The 19,610-nt window shown below is 39.9% G+C and overlaps 1 protein-coding gene across 20 annotated transcripts in view; it reads right to left on the minus strand.

Annotated features, from left to right (window-relative positions):
* LOC129717978 (copia protein) overlaps positions 1–19,610 on the minus strand; it is a 72,618-nt gene that overhangs the window by 13,475 nt on the left and 39,533 nt on the right. For 17 of the 20 annotated variants that reach the window (XM_055668325.1, XM_055668322.1, XM_055668317.1 and 14 more), the window contains 3 exons: positions 8,227–8,305; positions 7,982–8,168; positions 7,772–7,921 (listed from right to left, as the gene is read on the minus strand). In XM_055668325.1, coding sequence (XP_055524300.1) covers positions 7,772–7,921; positions 7,982–8,168; positions 8,227–8,305 — 416 coding nt within the window. Of the gene's footprint in view, positions 1–529; positions 7,128–7,279; positions 7,688–7,771; positions 7,922–7,981; positions 8,169–8,226; positions 8,306–19,610 lie in introns of those variants that run through there. The other 3 variants (XM_055668311.1, XM_055668313.1, XM_055668312.1) reach the window with 2 other exon arrangements.

Consider the following 19,610-nt stretch of genomic DNA (forward strand, 5'->3'; position numbering starts at 1 on the left):
AAAATAAAAGGAAGTAAAATAGACGATTTGTTATGGTTATGTCTAATATTCTTAGATGAGAATCGATGGTCTACAAAAAAAAATCCGTCGACTCCATAAACAGTTATTTTGGTTTAATCTAAAAATGTGCACTTTAGGCAAACGTTTTACAATTTTGTTGTCCTTGCTGTACTGTACTGACCCATATAGTTAAATTATATTCCAGTATCATTAGTTATAGTACACATCGCAGTTTTGACAAATCAATGTATGAATATTTGAAACTTGTAATAGATGAACTGCAATTTGGTTAAAGGTGGTGTAGTTAAAAAATGCTACAATCAGAAATAACATGGAATACTAGCGTTGCAAAAGTAGTCTTACGATGTTTGTATCACAATTTGGTTGGACAATCTTTTCATCATATCTACCGCTGGTACCACAAAGGTGAAGTTTCAGTCAAATAAAAAATTACAATTTACAGGAAAAATCGGAAACGGTTAGCGAGAAAGTCCGTGATTTATCTTCTTTAGAAAGAAAGCGCGGCGAATTAAAAGTATGCGAGAAAAAAGTGTTTTATTGTCTGCTCTACAAGAGTGGAACTTTACGAATGAGTAAGGAAACAAAATTATGATGGCGGTGGCGAACTGCTTCGGTAGTTCGCCGCTCGTCGTGGTGTTAGTGGTCACCAACAGGCTCGATCGTACATGGGGCAACACGCTGGGCGTATGTTATACAGAAAGGTGGTCATTAATAACTCCTACACTCCTCCGTAATGAGCACCGACCATTATTGGCCAAGGCCCATGCGCGCCAGCATTTCCCGGAAACGCACGGTACCCAAAGGCTTGGTTAGTGCGTCTGCGATCATTTTATCTGATGGGCAATAGACGAGCTTTAAATGTCCTTGATCGCAGAGATCCTTCACAAAATGCTTCATGGTGTCAATGTGTTTTGACCGTTTGTTGGTACGCTCCGCTTTCACGAAACTAAGACAACTCTGGTTGTCCTCAAATATGGTTGTCGCCTTGCTAGTGTTTTCGTCGAGCTCATCGAACAGTCTGCGCAACCAGATCAGCTCTTGGGCCGCCTCACTTAGCGAGACATACTCGGCCTCCATTGAGGACAAGCCCACGCAGGTTTGGCGCCGACTAACCCATGCAATGGGTCCGGAACCGAAGAAAAATATAAACCCTGTAGTAGACCGTCTGCTCACTCGATCGCCGGCCTAGTCGGCGTCGGAGTATCCGACAAGATTCCAGTCACTTCCTGGTCCGAACTTGAGTTGAAACTGTTTGGTCCCCTTTAAGTACCTTGCGACGCGTTTAGCAGCTTTCCAATCTCTTTCTGTTGGTCGACTTACGCATCTTCCGAGAATAGAGACGCACGCCGCGAAGTCCGGTCTGGCATTTACTGCGACGTACAAAAGGCCACCAACTAGACTTCGATATCTTGTTGCATCCGTTAACTGATCACTGTCTTCGGTTTCGTGCATATATCCTGATTCCATAGGTGTTTTCGATGCGTTACATTCGCTCATCTCAAACTTGGTCAGCAGCGTCTCGATATAGCCAGTCAAACGAATACTGTAGTACCCCTTATCGCGCAGAACTTCCAATCCCAGGAACTGACGGACTGGTCCTAGATTGGTTGCTTCAAATGCGTCACGAAGGGCGGCATAAACGGCGCGTATAACGCATATATACCTCCTCCTCCAACGTTCCATTGAGGTAAGCGGTCTTGATGTCAAAGTGGTGCAGAAACATCTGCCATTTCCCAGCGATTGCTAGAACTGTACGAAGCGTTGCTAAACGGGTAACTGGAGCAAAAACGTCCAAATAGTCTACGCCGAACCGCTGATTGAATCCTTGGCCCACCAAGCGCGCCTTATGCTTGACAACCTCGCATATTTCATTTCGCTTCAGTTTAAATATCCACTTCGATCCTATTACCTTCTTTCCTTCCGGAAGCTGAATTAACTCCCACGTTTGGTTTTCAAAATGTGATTGCATTTCCGCATCCATCGCGTTCTTCCATTCAGCAGTTTTCATAGCATCCCGGTAAGTCACCGGCTCTTCCGGAGAACACTCGGCTACACCGACCGTGAAATCATTATACCGCCTTGGCAGTACACCACGCGATCTGCGATCTTCACGATTCTCTTCGCCTGCGTCGTCTGGTTCTGCTTCATCTTCGGCTTCTCCCGCTTCGACATCGGTGTCAAATCCGATAAAATCTTCTTGATTCAACCCGTCATTCGCATCGTCCCAGCCTTCGAAGCTGCTTTCACTACGCTGTTCTGCTTCTGGTTCCATTGGACTACACGAGATCCCAATCTCCTGTCCGGGGTTTCCAGGGCTCACATCCTGCTGCTGCTGCTTCAACTTATATCCGTGCTCGAGGAAACGAGCGTCTCGACTGATGGTTATCCGATTCGTGGTTTGGTCGAGGAAACGATAACCCTTGTGGTCTTCACTGTATCCGACGAAACGTAGCTTAACTGCTTTTGGGTCTAGCTTAAACCGTTTCACATTAGGAATGTGCACATAGGCTTCACAGCCGAAAACACGAAAATGTCTAATGTCCGCTTTACGTTCTGTCCACAGCTCAAACGGTGTTGTTGGAATCACTCGGGATGGTAGCCGGTTCTGCAGGTACGCTGCCGTCATTACTGCTTCACCCCAGTATAACTCTGCCATGTTTGCATCCGCCAGCAAACAAATCGCCATCTCCTGCAGCGATCTATTTTTTCGTTCGGCGACCCCGTTTTGTTGTGGCGAATACGGTGTCGTGAACTGTGCCCTTATGCCTTCGCTTTCGTAGAATGATTGCAGCTCTCGGTTCAGAAACTCGCCTCCTCCGTCAGAGCGAATCGCGAGAGGCTTTTTTACCGAAAATGTTTTCTACCCAACGAACATATTGCTTTATCTTGGAGGCAGCCTCGCTTTTCTTCCGAAGCAAATGGACCACCGTATAACGGCTAAAATCATCGATTAAAGTCATTATGTAGCGGTTCCCAGAAGGTGTAACGGTTTCCATGGGACCGCATAGATCGGTATGAATTATTTCCAACGGACGTGATGTGCGCCTCTCAGGTTTGGCAGGGAACGGCATTACAGCTGATTTACCCTTCAGGCAACACTCACAGGTAGTACTGATGCCGCAATCGTTAAATTTAAATCCACTTACAGACTTCTCCATGATACGCAAAACATCGGGGCTACGGTGACCAATCCTTCTATGCCACAGATGCTGACAATTACCGTGACCGCTCTCGATCTTCCTGACACCGTGTTCCGATCGCAAACAGTAGAGGGAACCGATCTTATCGCCAACGACGACAGTCTCGCCTGCTTGATTTTTCACTTCACATGTACCTTCGTTGAACTCTACGACAAATTTCTTCGCCACCAACTGGCTAACCGAAATCAGTCCTCCATCGAGTTCCGGCACGTATAACACGTTCTTTAGTGTAATCTCGACGGTTTCACCTTGTCCGTTAACACCGAACACGATACCATCGCCAGTACCGCGAACGCTGGTCTTCTTGCCGTCCGCGAGAGTCACACTCGAAACCGCACACTTTTCCAGTGACGCAAAAAACAGCCGGTCGCCTGTCATATGGCACGTCGCGCCGCTATCGATAATCCACCCCGATAGACCACCGCCCGCCATAAAGCAAACCGCACTTGCAGCACCGTGAGGCTGTTTGTCTCTCGCACTTTTGTTCTTAGAAGTTCCATCCCGGCGTTTGTTCGAATCACTTTTCATAGACAACCACTTCTTACAGTCCTTCTTAAAGTGTCCCGGTTGTTTACAAAAGAAACACAACTTTTCTTTCTGTTCGCCACTCGCGTCCGATCTCAATGCCTTCAGATCATGCGTTTCCCGTTCACCGCGTTCAATGCGCTGATTGTACTCGTCTAGCAAACTTGCTTTAACTGACACGACTGTCCAGTTTGCATCCGGCTGAGTTTTCAGATTCTGCACGAGCGACCGGTACGACGGTGGGACACTGCGGAAAATCATCGCAATTTGTAACGGTACGTCCAAATTCTGTCCGGCGGCGGCCAACTTATCTAATAGTTCTTCCATGGAATTCAAATGATCTTCCATACTATCACTTTCACTCATAGTGGCACTACAACACAAGCCTATGTAATGTACAACGGTGGACATCGTTGCACTCTCATGCCATTTTTTGAGTGCATTCCACATCTCCTTAGCAGAAGTAGCTCATTTCAAGATGGCTTGACAAAGTATTTTTTTTAAATTCTTTTAGTATCAATATTTAGTGGTTAATTTGTGGTTTCGAAATCCAATTTGTGGTAATTTGTGGTTGAGTAATTTCTGAGAAATTTTCAGAAAACTGAGTCAAGCCATCTCTGAAAATGATTTCGCTTCAAATGAATCGGACAACGATGATATATACATCAATCGAAAGCTCTTAATTTGTGGTTCACGAAAATGTAGTTATTGTAGGCATAGTTCATATTAAAATAATTAAAAAACTATTATTTAAATTTTTGAACATTGTTTACCTCTTGTTGTCAACACCGATCGTACGCGGCGTTGGATGAGCATAGTACTGGCACCTGCCGATGTTAGTGCTAGTGGGTTATCTAGAACACATCAACAGTCGTTCATATACACTAAGGTCGTTTTTAACGCGGGGGATGCGTTCCAAATTTGTATGGGCCCGCGTAAAAAACGACTTTTTTGAGTTGCAAATATAACAAAGAAAACCGTCCTAAAACGTGAAAACCTCGTTTGAATAAGATAGTGGCCAATCTAGAGACCAAAATTCAATATTTTAAATTTTGAGTATTTACACCAAAAATTGTGATTTTTTTTAAAAACTGATATATGATCACTCGTGGCCTAAAACGGAAAACGTGAAAGAAATGAGGTCGATATCTTGTACCGTTTTTGAGTAATGGAGGAAAGCAACCCGCGTAAAAAAAAAACCGCCTAAAAAGCGACCTTACTGTATACGACATACAGTTGTCGCTGCCGTTGAAAGCTTTTTTGTTTTATTATTCAGGGGGTAGTTGTAGTAGCATATTCCTGAGACGAGAAAATATCGAATTTTAATTCTAGTCAGGACTCACACCTTTGGGCATTTACCATGCGTTTCGACCGTTCCCTACAGTTCTAAGGCCCATTCACGATCTTCAGGCATCATTCCGGTTTCTAAAATACCCAACAGTCGAATACAGTTGCGTAGTTGGTTACCAGAATATTATTATATTTATCGAAACAAAAAATTGTTCTTTATTATTATCAGGCTGTAATTTATTCCAAGAGTTAAAACGTTTGTGCTAATAGATTTTAACATATAATAGATTTTGTATGAGAAAGACCAGATCACACCCCTAGGTGTATTAATTTAGGTTTTTTTTTTTCAAACAATCGGTAAACGGCAAAACTACATTTCCGGCAATGATTCGACCGAAGATCGAGAAAATTACGCTCGCATGTCTACGTAAAACTTCACTTATTTTGAGGAAATTTACGAAAAACACACGGAGGCTTGTCAACTACAAATATCTGCTAATTGATCAACATTTGCATTTCGCAGCAAATCTGCACATGTAGTATCCCTGCTGTTTACATACTGTTTCACCTAGAAATACTCAAGAGGAAGAGATTCGCGGTGAAAAAAATCGCCAATGCGGCAACTGGGTTTCATATGTCAGAGGTGCCAGATCTCTTCTCAAAGCGCAATGTTGACTAACATTCGACTTGTAAAATCGGTGGTGACGGTGAAAGTCCTTAAGAATAGTGAAGTGCTTTGCAAAAACTGTTAAGGTGATATATTTTATGCTTATGTTTAATTTTATACACCTTCACTTATTTTGTTACCTATACACAAGGGTTGTTGAACTCCGGATAAAATCACTCATTCATTGGTAATAGAAAAAAAAATCGTATAGAAATGAACATGTTCTTTTTTGTACAATACGTATAGAAATGAACACGTTCTTTTTTGCAATACCTCTCAATGTGGTGTTACCTTTCTTGATCGTTTGGCTCCAATTTTGACGGTTCGTTTGGCTCACCGCATATCTCTCCCTCTGAGTATCTCTTGTTTCACCATACTCATCGCTACACGAAAGCTTTCTGAGAAAAAATCATCTTGATGGTCTACCAGCGCCGCGTACGGTCGGTGTTGACAACAAGAGGTAAACAATGTTCAAAAATTTAAATAATAGTTTTTTTAATTATTTCATTATGAAGTATGCCTACAAAAACTACATTTTCGTGAACCACAAATTAAGAGCTTTCGATTGATGTATATATTATCGTTATCCGATTCATTTGAAGCGAAATCATTTTCAGAGATGGCTTTACTCAGTTTTCTGAAAATTTCTCAGAAATTACTCAATCACAAATTACCACAAATTGGATTTCGAAACCACAAATTAACCACTAAATATTGGTGCTAAAAGAATTAAAAAAAAAAACTTTGTCAAGCCATCTTGAAATGAGCGCAGAAGTAGCACTTTTGACCAACTTGAACTGACTATCTTCCAAGGATAGTCCAATGTTTGCTCGAGCCTTCCGATCCTTACTCAGCCACTTCGGCGTGACCGGTTCCGGCTTCGCACCACTGACAATAGCCCACAACTCATCTTTTTCAAGCAGCCATTCCATCCGTTGTTTCCAGGACGGCCAATTGTGCTGGCTCAGCTTGGGAAAAGAAACCCTCGTGGCATCAACCATTTTGTTCTGGACTCAAACCGCGTGGTATCGACAGTCTTCACAAACAAAAGAAAATAATGTTCAAGCTCAAAATTTCTCTGCACTTGCGGATTTTTCGCGGTTTTCACGTACTGGACACCATAACCTGTGGTAAAATGAGACTTACAGGAAAAATCGGAAACGGTTAGCGGGAAAGTCCGTGATATATCTTCTTTAGAAAGAAAGCGCGGCGAATTAAAAGTATGCGAGAAAAAAGTGTTTTATTGTCTGCTCTACAAGAGTGGAACTTTACGAATGAGTAAGGAAACAAAATTATGATGGCGGTGGCGAACTGCTTCGGTAGTTCGCCGCTCGTCGTGGTGTTAGTGGTCACCAACAGGCTCGATCGTACATGGGGCAACACGCTGGGCGTATGTTATACAGAAAGGTGGTCATTAATAACTCCTACAAATTTCACAAGAAAATTAAAATTGGGACATTTTTTGTAAATTATTACTCTAAAGACACTTATTCAATTAAACAAATTTTTTTTAAATTTATTACATGATACGCTCATAAGAGCTGTATTATTTTACTCTATTTAATCGAATATCTACCTTTTCATATTGCATGAAAAACTCGAATCTCATTTCTCATTTAACAAGAGCAATGTAATAGTAATTGGGTAGCCATTCGAGTCATTCTATGTCGATTGAACAGCTTGAAAACTCTATCAGTTATTCGATTCACGTTGAGTTCACCAATGTTGTAACAACTATTTATTTGATTTGTATGAACTATCCACTCTTCCAACACAAACTCGTTGTAACTTTAAAAAAATTGAACGCCTTTTTCTATAATTCATTCAAACGTGTATAACATCATCGTGTATCAAACTACTCTACTCAAAAAAGTTTATCATACGCCATAGGCAAATAATTTTTAATTGTAAAACAAAGAGACACGATAATTTTAAGCCGGTTTATTACAGATAAAAGGCAATGCACGCTGTTGTTTTACCGAAACTAAAATATGATTTAAATTCGATTGATTTTAAATTCATTAATAGAGCTTTGTACAAAACCAATATAAGCGAATATACTACTTACGCGCAACCATCATAACCAACACAGCGATTCTGTAGAACTTGTACTTGAGGTTGTGGTCCTGAGTACGTAGACCCAATCCGGTTAAAATTGTCGCCAGAGCATCTGTGACTAGTGTCACAATACAGAGAACAGCAGTGGCTTTGATGTACGCTAAAACGAATATAAAATCATAAATTTGATTGGAGATTTGTAGACCAGCAGGATACTCACTGACATCGCGGCTTGGATAACAGCCCGGCGGGTCCTGTAAGTTGAATGGCAGGGGTGTAGAGTAGTCATCCTCAATACAATGCACAAAAAGGCCTTGACGCCAACTTGCCGCCATCAACCAATCAGTAGAGGTAAGCGCCAGAATCATCAGAACAATTACAATTACTCCACAGATGAAAGCAATTACCTGTTCAAGAAAAAACAAATAACCAGTAACAGCAGTTACGCTTAGTCCATCGACATACCTTAAGTGGTCTAGTGATGGTGACTGTTTCGATTGTCGTTGTTGGAGCCATCTTGTCCGGAGAAGGACCACGTTTGGTACTGCGAATTAGGAGAATAAGAAATTTCTTCATTAATATTAAGTAGGATGAATAAGAAAAATTGACTATTTGTGAATTATTTTGCATTGCCGTAATCAGTATCTGTTTTCCCATGTCACGTTCATGTTTCATATAAACTGACATCCTCCTTATTAGACTTACACATCGTGCATTTGTTTGTACTCGCTTTATAACTAATCCGACAATTTAATGACAAATAAACTCAATCCAGTTTAACAAAAATTACGCATTTCGCGCCAACTCGACTGAGGGGCTTTGGTTCAGTCGAAGAAAACGAGCCTTACTCTTGAAATTTGATCAATATCGATAATTTCAATGACGGAAACGGAGATTCTGAATATTCCGCTGTCTTTTTTACTTTTTATCATAAAAAAATCTCTTTGAATAAACATCAATCGAAAAAAACTAACCTAAATTGTAGTCAAGCAGGTGTCATTTGGGTGCTGAAGAAAAAAAAATGGAAACTGCTTAAAATAGGTTTGGGGTGATTGCCTTTCGATTGGAAAATTCTATTGATTATTTTTAAGGTTTGCTGAATTCGTTTTATTATCTGAAAACAAACCCGACAGAAACAAAGATAGTTAACAAGTTGATATTTCAAGTATTTCGTCTAATTGCACAGGAGGCTTCGTAAGCTAGTGAAAATAGGTTCGCTGTTCTATCTAAGATTACTTTCAGAGAATTGTCTGAGCTTTTGTTTAAAGATATTGAAAAAAAAAAAGAAATAGAGATACTAAACTAAAAAATATTGAAAATTTATTTAAATTATAAAAGGGATTTTCCTCATTCTGTGCCGAACACGCATCAGTATCGGACGTGTTTGGTGATCGGTCCGATAGAATATAAAACAAAAGACGTGTGAACAAGTGTTGGCATTGTTTGCCTGGTCGAGTGAAATAAATCCGGGTTCAAGGTCGCGCCTTTGTGCAACTGTTTCGCATCGTGACTGCCAGCTGGTGCGTAAGCCGATTTGGCTGCTGGCTGAATTGTGCTACAGCAGTGTACGAGACACAAAAGAGGAAAAAGAAGAAGCCATCAGTTGACAGTTGAGTTGTATCGCAGTGTGGAGTGATCTCACACCTGGCTCGCTGCTGGTGGCTGTTTGGTGCTGCTGTATTGGTGCTGCTGGCTGTAACGGCTGCAACTGCGAACGATCGGACAACCAACCTTACTGGAAGGGAGAAGTAAAAAGGTACGTGCTCTTGTCGGCGCTAGTGCGCTAGACTTAGCGGGATGGATGTAGATCCCTCGCCTCGCGCGCCACCATCCCCGAACCCCTCTGACACTGACCCTTCTGTTACCCCCTCCCCTGTTCATTCTTCAGTCCCCCCTCGCCCCAGGCTTTACCCAGACGGAGCCCAGGGCAGCTATACTGTCTATTTTCGGCCAAAGGCGGGACCGAAATCGAAACAGTTGAACCTCTTGCATATTTCTAAAGACCTGACGAAGGAGTACAAGGGCGTGACCGAAATTTCCAAGGTCCGGCCTAACAAGCTCCGTGTCGTGGTCAGTAACCTGAAAGAGGCCAACGATATAGCCTAATCTGAGCTCTTCACACGCGAGTATCGCGTTTACATACCCGCACAAGACGTGGAGATCGACGGTGTCATAACCGATTCGAGTCTGTCCGTCGAGTGTATATTGAAAAGTGCCAAAGGGTGCTTTAAGAACAAAACCTGTCCCGATGTAAAGGTGCTCGACTGCAAGCAATTGCGGTCAGCATCGATCATCGGTGGCAAAACAGTATACACTCCGTCAGACTCGTTTCGAGTTACGTTCGCCGGGTCAGCGCTACCAAGCCACGTCTCGATCCACCGGGTTCGTCTCCCTGTGCGATTATATGTGCCTCGCGTCATGAACTGCCTGAATTGTAAGCAGTTAGGCCACACCGCCGCCTACTGCTGCAATGAGGCACGTTGTGGCAAGTGTGGGGAGAATCATGCGGATGATTCCTGCAGTAAAAATGCTGAAAAATGCATTCACTGTGGGGAGCGTCAGCATGAGCTCTCGACATGTGCGATGTACATGCAGCGCAGGGATAAAATAAAGAGGTCTCTCAAAAAGCGTTCGAAGCGTTCTTACGCTGAGATGTTGAAGAAGACCGTTACCACTCCTCCCATTACATCAAACCCTTTTGATCTGTTGTCCTCTGATGAAACCGATTCTGACGATTCACCAGCGGGAACATCTTACGCCAATCCTGGGGAGTCTAGAAAGAGGAAAAATATTTCCTCTCCTAAACTTCCCAGAAAAGGTCCTAAGATTTCTCAAAGTGAAATGAAAGTTACAAACAAACCAAACAGTGCTGCGGAAAAACCGAAGCAAACTCCTCCTGGGCTTGCAAATTTAAAGTCCCAGAAGGAGTTCCCAGCACTGCCAAGAACATCTAAAACCCCAGTTGTTCCTTTTGCACTCCCAGTTGATGAAACAAACTCTGGATTAGTGAAATTTTCTGACATTGTGGACTGGATTTTTGAAACTTTCAATGTACCCGATCCAATTAAAATTTTTCTTACAGCATTCCTCCCAACAGTTAGATCATTTTTGAAGCAGTTGACTGCCCAATGGCCCCTCCTTGCAGCGATTGTATCCTTCGATGCCTAATTCAACTGCGTATATGAAGGATTCTATCTCTGTCTTACAGTGGAATTGTAGAAGTATTTTACCAAAAATTGATTCGTTTAAAGTTTTGATAAATAAAAACAAATGCGATGCATTTTCCCTTTGTGAAACTTGGCTTAATTCAAATATTGATCTCAACTTCCATGATTTTATTATTATTCGCCTTGATCGAGACACCCCATATGGAGGAGTACTTTTAGAGATTAAAAAGTGCTATTCTTTCTATCGTATTAACCTCCCCTCGATTCCAGGCATCGAAGTTGTCGCATGTCAAATGACAATACAAGGTAAATAGCTTTGTATTGCCTCAATATATATTCCTCCCAGAGCACAGGTTGGGCAACGGCTGCTCTTTGATTTAATAGAACTTCTTCCCTCGCCACGTTTGATTTTGGGAGACTTCAACTCTCATGGCGTGGCTTGGGGTTCCCCTTACAATGATAACCGCTCCTCTTTAATCTATAACCTTTGCGATGACTTCGACATGACTATTTTAAACAACGGTGAAATGACACGTATCCCGAAACCTCCAGCGCGCCCAAGCGCTTTGGATCTATCCTTATGTTCGACGTCGCTACGGTTGGATTGCAAATGGAAGGTAATCCTCGATCCTCACGGTAGCGACCATTTGCCTATTCTTATTTCAATTAATAACGGGTCAACTCGCATGCGACCAGTTGACATTCCGTATGACCTCACACGGAATGTCGATTGGAAGTTATACGAGGAAATGATTTCAAAAGCGGTAGATTCGATTCAACATTATCCACCACTTGAAGAATACAACCTCCTCGCGGGCTTGATTCTCGACGCCGCGTTGCAAGCCCAAACGAAGAAATATCCTGGCGTAACGATTAAAGAACGGCCTCCCACTCCGTGGTGGGACCAAGAGTGCTCCGATGTCTACACGCAAAGATCCGATGCGTTTTTGGCCTTCCAGAAGGGAGGTATACCTGGCGACTATTTACGGTATTCGGAGCTTGATACCAAGCTTAAAAGCTTGGCTAAAGCAAAGAAACGCGGATATTGGCGTCGGTTCGTGAACGAGACGTCGAGGGAGACATCGATGAGCACTCTTTGGAACACAGCCCGAAGAATGCAGAATCGCGTAACGGTCAACGAAAGCGAGGAGTCGTCAAGTAGGTGGATATTTGATTTTGCCAGGAAAGTATGTCCGGACTCTGTTCCTGAGCAAAATATTGTTCGCGATGCGTCTCCGGGCCACGACGCGATAGAATCACCTTTTACGATGGCAGAATTTTCAGTTGCCCTCCTGTCCTGTAACAATAACGCGCCTGGGTTAGATAGAATCAAATTCAACTTGTTGAAGAATCTACCCGGCAATGCCAAGAGGCGCTTGTTGAACTTGTTCAATAAGTTCCTGGAGCAAAACATTGTACCGCAGGATTGGAGGCAAGTGAAGGTGATCGCCATCCAAAAACCAGGGAAACCAGCTTCTGATCACAACTCTTATAGGCCGATTGCAATGCTATCCTGTATCCGGAAATTGATGGAAAAAATCGTTTAGACCATTGGGTCGAATCAAATGGCCTACTATCGGATACTCAATTTGGCTTCCGCCGTGCCAAAGGGACGAATGATTGTCTTGCGTTGCTTTCAACAGATATTCAGCTGGCGTATGCTCGCAAAGAACAAATGGCGTCTGCGTTCTTAGACATTAAGGGGGCTTTTGATTCCGTTTCTATTGACATTCTTTCGGGTAAACTTCACCGACAAGGATTTTCTCCAATTTTAAACAATTTTTTGCACAACTTGTTGTCCGAAAAGCACATGCATTTTACGCACGGCGATTTGGCAACTTTTCGCATTAGCTACATGGGTCTTCCCCAGGGCTCATGTTTAAGCCCCCTTCTTTACAACTTTTATGTAAATGACATCGACGAATGTCTGGCAAATTCATGCACGATAAGACAACTTGCAGACGACAGTGTAATCTCTGTTACAGGAGCCAAAGCTGCCGATTTGCAAGGACCATTGCAAGGTACCTTGGACAATTTGTCTGCTTGGGCTTTACAGCTAGGTATCGAATTCTCTCCGGAGAAAACTGAGATAGTAGTTTTTTCTAGGAAGCATGAACCTGCTCAGCTTCAAACACAATTAATGGGTAAAACGATTTCTCAGGTTTTGGTACACAAATATCTTGGTGTCTGGTTCGACTCTAAAGGCACCTGGGGTTGTCACGTGAGGTATCTGATGAAAAAATGTCAACAAAGAGTGAATTTTCTTCGTACAATAACCGGACAATGGTGGGGAGCCCATCCAGGAGACCTTATAAGGCTTTACCAAACAACGATATTGTCCGATAAAATTGATTAAAAATTAGTTTAAAATTTTATACTAAAAAAAACAGGTGGTTAAAAAAAACGGTTATCTCAGATGTCTTCCAATACAAGTTTTTTAGGTAAAAAGTTTAGTTGACTAAAACTCTTCTGAACTAATCAAAGTGGGCACTCGCAAGCTTAGCATAGGTAGACTGCCCGTAATTGCACTCCGTGATTGGTCGAACCAACAAAATTGCAAAATGAACCAGATGAATGGTGCTTGGGACTAGCATTACATTCTCATTGTGCAATTTTCACTGATTCACAATACTTTAACCACTGACCAATAACGACGCCGGCCACGAGTAAAAGGCTGTACTACTTGGGAAGGAAAAGGATGATGATGCTCGTTGTGTTCAGAGACCGCGGGCTTCACTGCATCTCTACGAGTATCACAGGATAGGAATTATATTATAAAGAGTGCAAAGCTCTGGTCACTTTTAGGTAAATGATGCTATATTTTGCACGGAAATAAAATTTGAGTGTCACGAGATAGTATTGGGCAAAACTAACTTGCAAACGATTTGTGGCTCGAACCATAATAGATGAACAAAAAAACTGTGTAGGGTAAGGTGGGGCAAGATGGGTCACCTAAGCCAAGTTTTCAATATCTCGTAACTGAAGTTAGTTTCGGTGTACTATTCAGATGATTATATTGGTGTTATGTATATTTTATAAAATTACGCTAAAAATAACAAAAATCAAGTGTTGGTTCGCTTATACAGAATTATTAGAAAAGGTTTAACAATAAGAAATCAGCTGTCGATGCGAACTATACTGCCTCGTCTTTGGTGCCCCATGCTGCCCCAATAATTAATTTAGTTTATGATTGTGATATTTATGTTTTTTTTACATTTATTTATGCTAAGAAGCATATTATTTAGTAAATCATGAGCAAAACTGCTTCTGCAATAAAGGTTTACTTCAAATTGTATAGCGTACGACGAAAGAACACTTTTTTTTCAAAAGTGTGAATCGCCTAAGAAACTTAGCGAAAAAATATTTCATTTATTAAAAAGAAGCAATATGCAAATATGAACTATGAACAAGTGATACATAGTCAAAAATACGTTACGCATTATGCAAAATTAGTGTCATCATAAAAAAATGATTTCACGTTCAAAAACGGCACTTGCCCCACCTTACCCTACTTATCTGTAGATAGCACCGAGACCCACGTCGCACAGCAGATTTTCACCAGCAGCAGATACTGCTTTACGATCTAACTGTTGATACTACCAAGAACTTGGACCTTTGAAACGGATTGTGAGCCAGGCACAATGCATTCCGCTGTCCGGACAGTCAAGATATGTAACAATTCCAAATCAAATCGTAATGCAGGCTTATGTACAAAACAAAACTGGAAAAACGCGTGAATTTTTGACGCGAAACTTTTTTTTCTAATTAAAGTGGGCACTCTTAACAAAATAAGTGTTTCTAAGTGTTTAGCCAAATTCTCTGGTTATAAGCAATCTTCTTCTCTAAGTTATCTCTGGATATTTTGTATCAATGGACAATCCAGGAATTGCATTTTGAAGAAAATTAGTCAAGGAATCTATAATTTGTATAATTTTTCAGCGGCAGCGTTGCCAATTATGTTATTTTTGAATTTAAAAAATTAAATTGTGCTTTTCGGCTAATGAATATAATCTTATAAAATCTTCGACAATTTTATCGTGTGTCTGAGAAAATTTTGCATAAAAAATTTTCAACACTCAGAGGTATTATGAGCAAGACTCGCGTTCCAGCATTTTTAAGAAATTAAATCACATTTACACAGATTTGCTTGAGATTTCTATTTTTATTTTGCTAATATCTTTGTTCGATGTATGAAATTCTCGATGAAATTGGCTAAGGAGTTAACAAAAAAATAGAAAATTTGACCTGAAGTGTTGCCAGTTGCTTGGGTATAAACAACGAGTTTTTAGAAATTTTGTATTTTGAAGTTTCAACTTAAACAAAGATTTTTAATAATCAAGTTTTTTCTCAATAACTAATGTTTTGCCTTTCTCCTAGAAAGGTATAGCAATCACTGAAAAAACCGTAGGTATAAAAGTGCTCCAAAGGGTCGAATCTCGTATATCAATCGACTTAGTTTGACGAGCTGAACATTTTCTGTATGTGTGTGTATGTGTGTGTGTGTAACGCTCTCATGGCTGGACCGATCTTCATGAAATTAATTGCAAATGAGAGGTTTAGTTGCCCCATAAGACCCTATTGAATTTCATTGCAATCGGATTTTTAGTTTAGAGGTTATGTTTAAAAATGTGAAAATCACGAAACATCATTATCTCATAAACTATTCAACCGATTTTAACAAAATTGGTTTTAAATGAATGAGCTACTTAAAAAACTTTTAACTTTTGACTTTCATAAAAATTGAACGTGTGGTTCAGAAGTTATTCAAAGAAACGTGTTCTGGAGAGTGTTTAATCTCACTCATGTTTCTCAGAGATGGCTGAACCGATTTCCACAAAATTAGTGTCATTTGGAAGGTCTAATTACCTCATAAGACCCTATTGATTTTTTTTCAATCGGACTATTACTGTGCCTATTATGTTTATAAATGTGAAATCTAGCTATAAAAAAAAACATATTCCGAAGAATACATAAACTCACTCACTTTTCTCAGAGATGGCTGAACCGATTTTCACGAAATTAGTGTCAAATGAAAGGTCTAGCTGACTAATAACACCCTATTGAATTTAACTGTAATCGAACTGTAACTTCGTCTGTAATGTACCGAATTGTGAAAATCACGTAATCGAACTAAGCAACCGTTATTTATTAAATTGTTAATAAAACAACGAAAGTCTATTATCTCAAAGATTACACAACTTATTTGAACATTACTAGTGTCATACGAACGAGTCATCTCTCAAACTTACAAATAACAAACTTCATAAAAATTTGATATGTGGTTCTAAAGTTATGGAAAGAAAAGAAATTCAAAGGCTATGTTTTGATCAATATATGTGGCCACAATATAATTTAAATGTGGTGTCGTACCATTTGAATGTTCCCGGTATCGCTCGTGATTGAATTGTTCGAAATTAAGAGTCATTTCTTTTATTTCGCTATTTATTGAGCATTTACATTACGTCAAATTTCATATTTTATACTTCTATTACAACATCATTATTTTAGAACCCAAAAAGTGAATACACATTTATTGGATTGAAGCGTTCATGTAAATCTATTTTTACAAATAATAAGTTTGAATGAGAAAGGCTGGGTCTGACCGCTAGGTGGATTAATTTAGGTTTTTTTTTAGTTTTACCACAGATTGTTATAAAATATTGCATAAAAGATGAATAGAACGTAATACATAAAACTCTGAAAAAATATTATTATAAACGCAAACATACTCCAACCTAGGGCGACATCCATAAATTATGTGACGCAAAACCCAATTTTTGGACCCCACCCTTTGTATGTAACGAAACATAACGCCAACACCTACCCCAAATAAAAATTATGTAACGCAGTAGAATTTGCTTAATAAAAATGCTCGTTTTTGGAGAGTCTCTCTAGAGATTTATAGACGTAGAATACGTCTTACGGCAACATATACAGGGGATTTCTGCAGCAATCGATTGGAAAATCATCTAAGCACCAGAAAAGCAGAAAATTGTTATCAGATTGATCGAACTATTGTACTTTTGAAAATCTTCAAGCCTTGTCGAAACGCAAATGTCGACCTATGATTGGTCGCTTGCTGCCTTTCCCTAAAAAGGACGATAGAATGGAGTGCATAGTTAGCCGGGAAATGCATTCGTTGGGCTATACAGGTATGTTCCGTTTCTGGTACGTTCCGTTTTTGGCACGTTCCGATTTTGGCAATTTTTGTTTCCTTTTTTAGCAACATAATTTTTTTCTTATTTTTTCTAATCTTTTACTGATTGGCAGCTCAAAACTAATCCCCATAGTTCTCTACTAGTGTAAATATATACCATATATGACACATTTTTGACAAATCGACTCAGAGGCTGGCAATGTTCTTTTAGAATTTAATGAACATTTGTGAATGCGTAGGCCTTACTACACTAGAAAACTTTGCATACTTTTTTTATTGAAAATTCATCCAGACTATCATTTAAAAAGGTCTGAAGTTTGAACCTCTTTTCCATATATCGATACATCTAAATAATGGAAAACCAAAAAAATGATTTAAAAAAAAGGTCATCTCAGATTTTTTAGACACTAGTTTTTTAGATAGACAATTCAAGAGTGCGAAAAATGTTTAAGAAAAACGCAAGCAATTTTTTGTAAATAAAAGATAATTCCCATGTTTTTTTCTTGTTTATATGAATAATGAAAGTTTTGTCTCCAACTCCAGAAACATAAATTACTTAACAAAATGTAGAACAAGACAAAAAAAAAGTACTGTTTTACGAAAAAAAATTCATTAAAAAAGTAAGCTATAAAATATTTGTTACAACCAAATTTCCTCAATTTCGAAAAAAAAACAACATTGATGCGAAACATTGCGAACATTGAATCAAGAAAATATAAAAAAATATTTCTTCACATTTTATTTGGTGAATAATATTTTTTAGGATAAAGATAATCGACTAGCTTTACTTAAAATTTTATAACAAATTATCAATGATGGCCTTTTGAGCGATTTTAATTTTTTGAAGATAAAAATGCTGCAAGAACAAACAGCACTGTTTTTCCACGTTGTTATCTTTCTACATATTTTGGACGCTGTTCCGTGGAACATTCTGTAAAATTCATTTGGTTATAAATTACTTGAAGAGGTTAAATAATAACAAAACTTTTTTCACAAATCTACCTCTCTCAACCGTAATTGAGCACTTCACTCAATGATACCCAATGACTCTTCAGCAATAGGACAAGAAGAAGAAGAATATATGGGACTAATCCTTCGTTGCGCCTTAAGTGATCAGTTGAATTTTCACTCGTGAGACAAAATTAAAGACACTTTAGGGTGAATGTAATGTCTAACTTATATTTAAATGTTGATTACCAATATTCAAAATGATAAAAAAGCAAAAATATGCTCAGAAAAAAAATGTTCCGTTTTTGGCACTGTTCCTTTTCCGGCAACTGAAAATCGAGAAGCGTGTTGCCAAAAACGGAACATACCTGTATAAGAGACTGCTTCTCCTCAAGCAAATCAGTTTACCAGCAGCAGGCAGCAGCAGCGATGGCAGTGGGCGAACGCGGCGTGGAGCAGCAGCGGGCAACAGCAGCGGCGGTAGTGGTTAGCTGCAGTTCCTATCTCTTTCAGTTCGGCTCCCATTCGATCTGAGTTGGACCCCACCAGCGGTAATCTAATTCAGATATCGTTGGGTGAATACAGCCAGTAAATTAACGAGACTCACAGCGCCAGGTGGTCTGAGAAGCTTCCATCATCCAGTGTGTATGTATATTTAGGGTGTATGCACATATATAACATGTGTGCATATCTATAGCGTGTGTGGCTAGCGTGCATATCTAGAGCGTGTGTGGCTAGCTTTATAGCGTGTGTGTGCATGTTTATAGCGTGTGTGGCTAGCTATATGGCATGCTAGGCTGGCTATATAGCGTGTGTGGCTAGCTAAAGTATATCTATAGCGTGTGTGGCTAGCTATACAGCGTGTATGTGCAGGTCTAGAGCGTGCGTGGCTAGCTATATAGCGTGTGTGGCTAGCAATACAGCGATTGAAATTTTCATATATAATTGCAAATAAATCACCTCATGTTAAATTGAAATATCACAGTAAATCAATCAGAACTAAATCAAAAAATTGCCATGTTGAAAAAAAAAAACAATATTCAGTGGTCAATAAATGGTATTGACAAACATAATCAACATTTTTTGACTTCAGCTAAGCCTCAAAGTTTACTGAGTGTATTTAGCATTTATTTGAATAATTTTTGAGCCTGAATCACATAATTTTTCTCTGAAGTCCTAATATTTGCAGCAACCAGTCATAAAGTTACCTACGCATCCGCAAAATGCAAAAAAATGTTATTGGAACTGTTGTTCTAAAGAAAATTGTTAAACCTTTTCGTAATAAACCTAGTTAACCGGGAATGCACTATTTGCACTCGTCTATCATCTTTTCATAGCCACTGCCTAAATCAGGATATCTTAGTGCAACTTGAATCAAAAGTCAGTCTCAAAGCAATTCAACTTTATTCTTGTTTGGGACACGGCGGTAAGTGAAATCGCATAGCTGCACATAGCTTCTGTTGTTGTTCATTGTCGTTACCGGTGTTCGCTATAGAGGTAAACGTCATCTGGAGCAGACAGACCATTCAATTGATTAACGACAATTAAGTGTATTCCCAAACCTATTGCAAGAAACA

This window comes from Wyeomyia smithii, chromosome 1 (assembly GCF_029784165.1).
Source record: "Wyeomyia smithii strain HCP4-BCI-WySm-NY-G18 chromosome 1, ASM2978416v1, whole genome shotgun sequence".
In the NCBI taxonomy this organism is placed as follows: Eukaryota; Metazoa; Arthropoda; class Insecta; order Diptera; family Culicidae; genus Wyeomyia; species Wyeomyia smithii.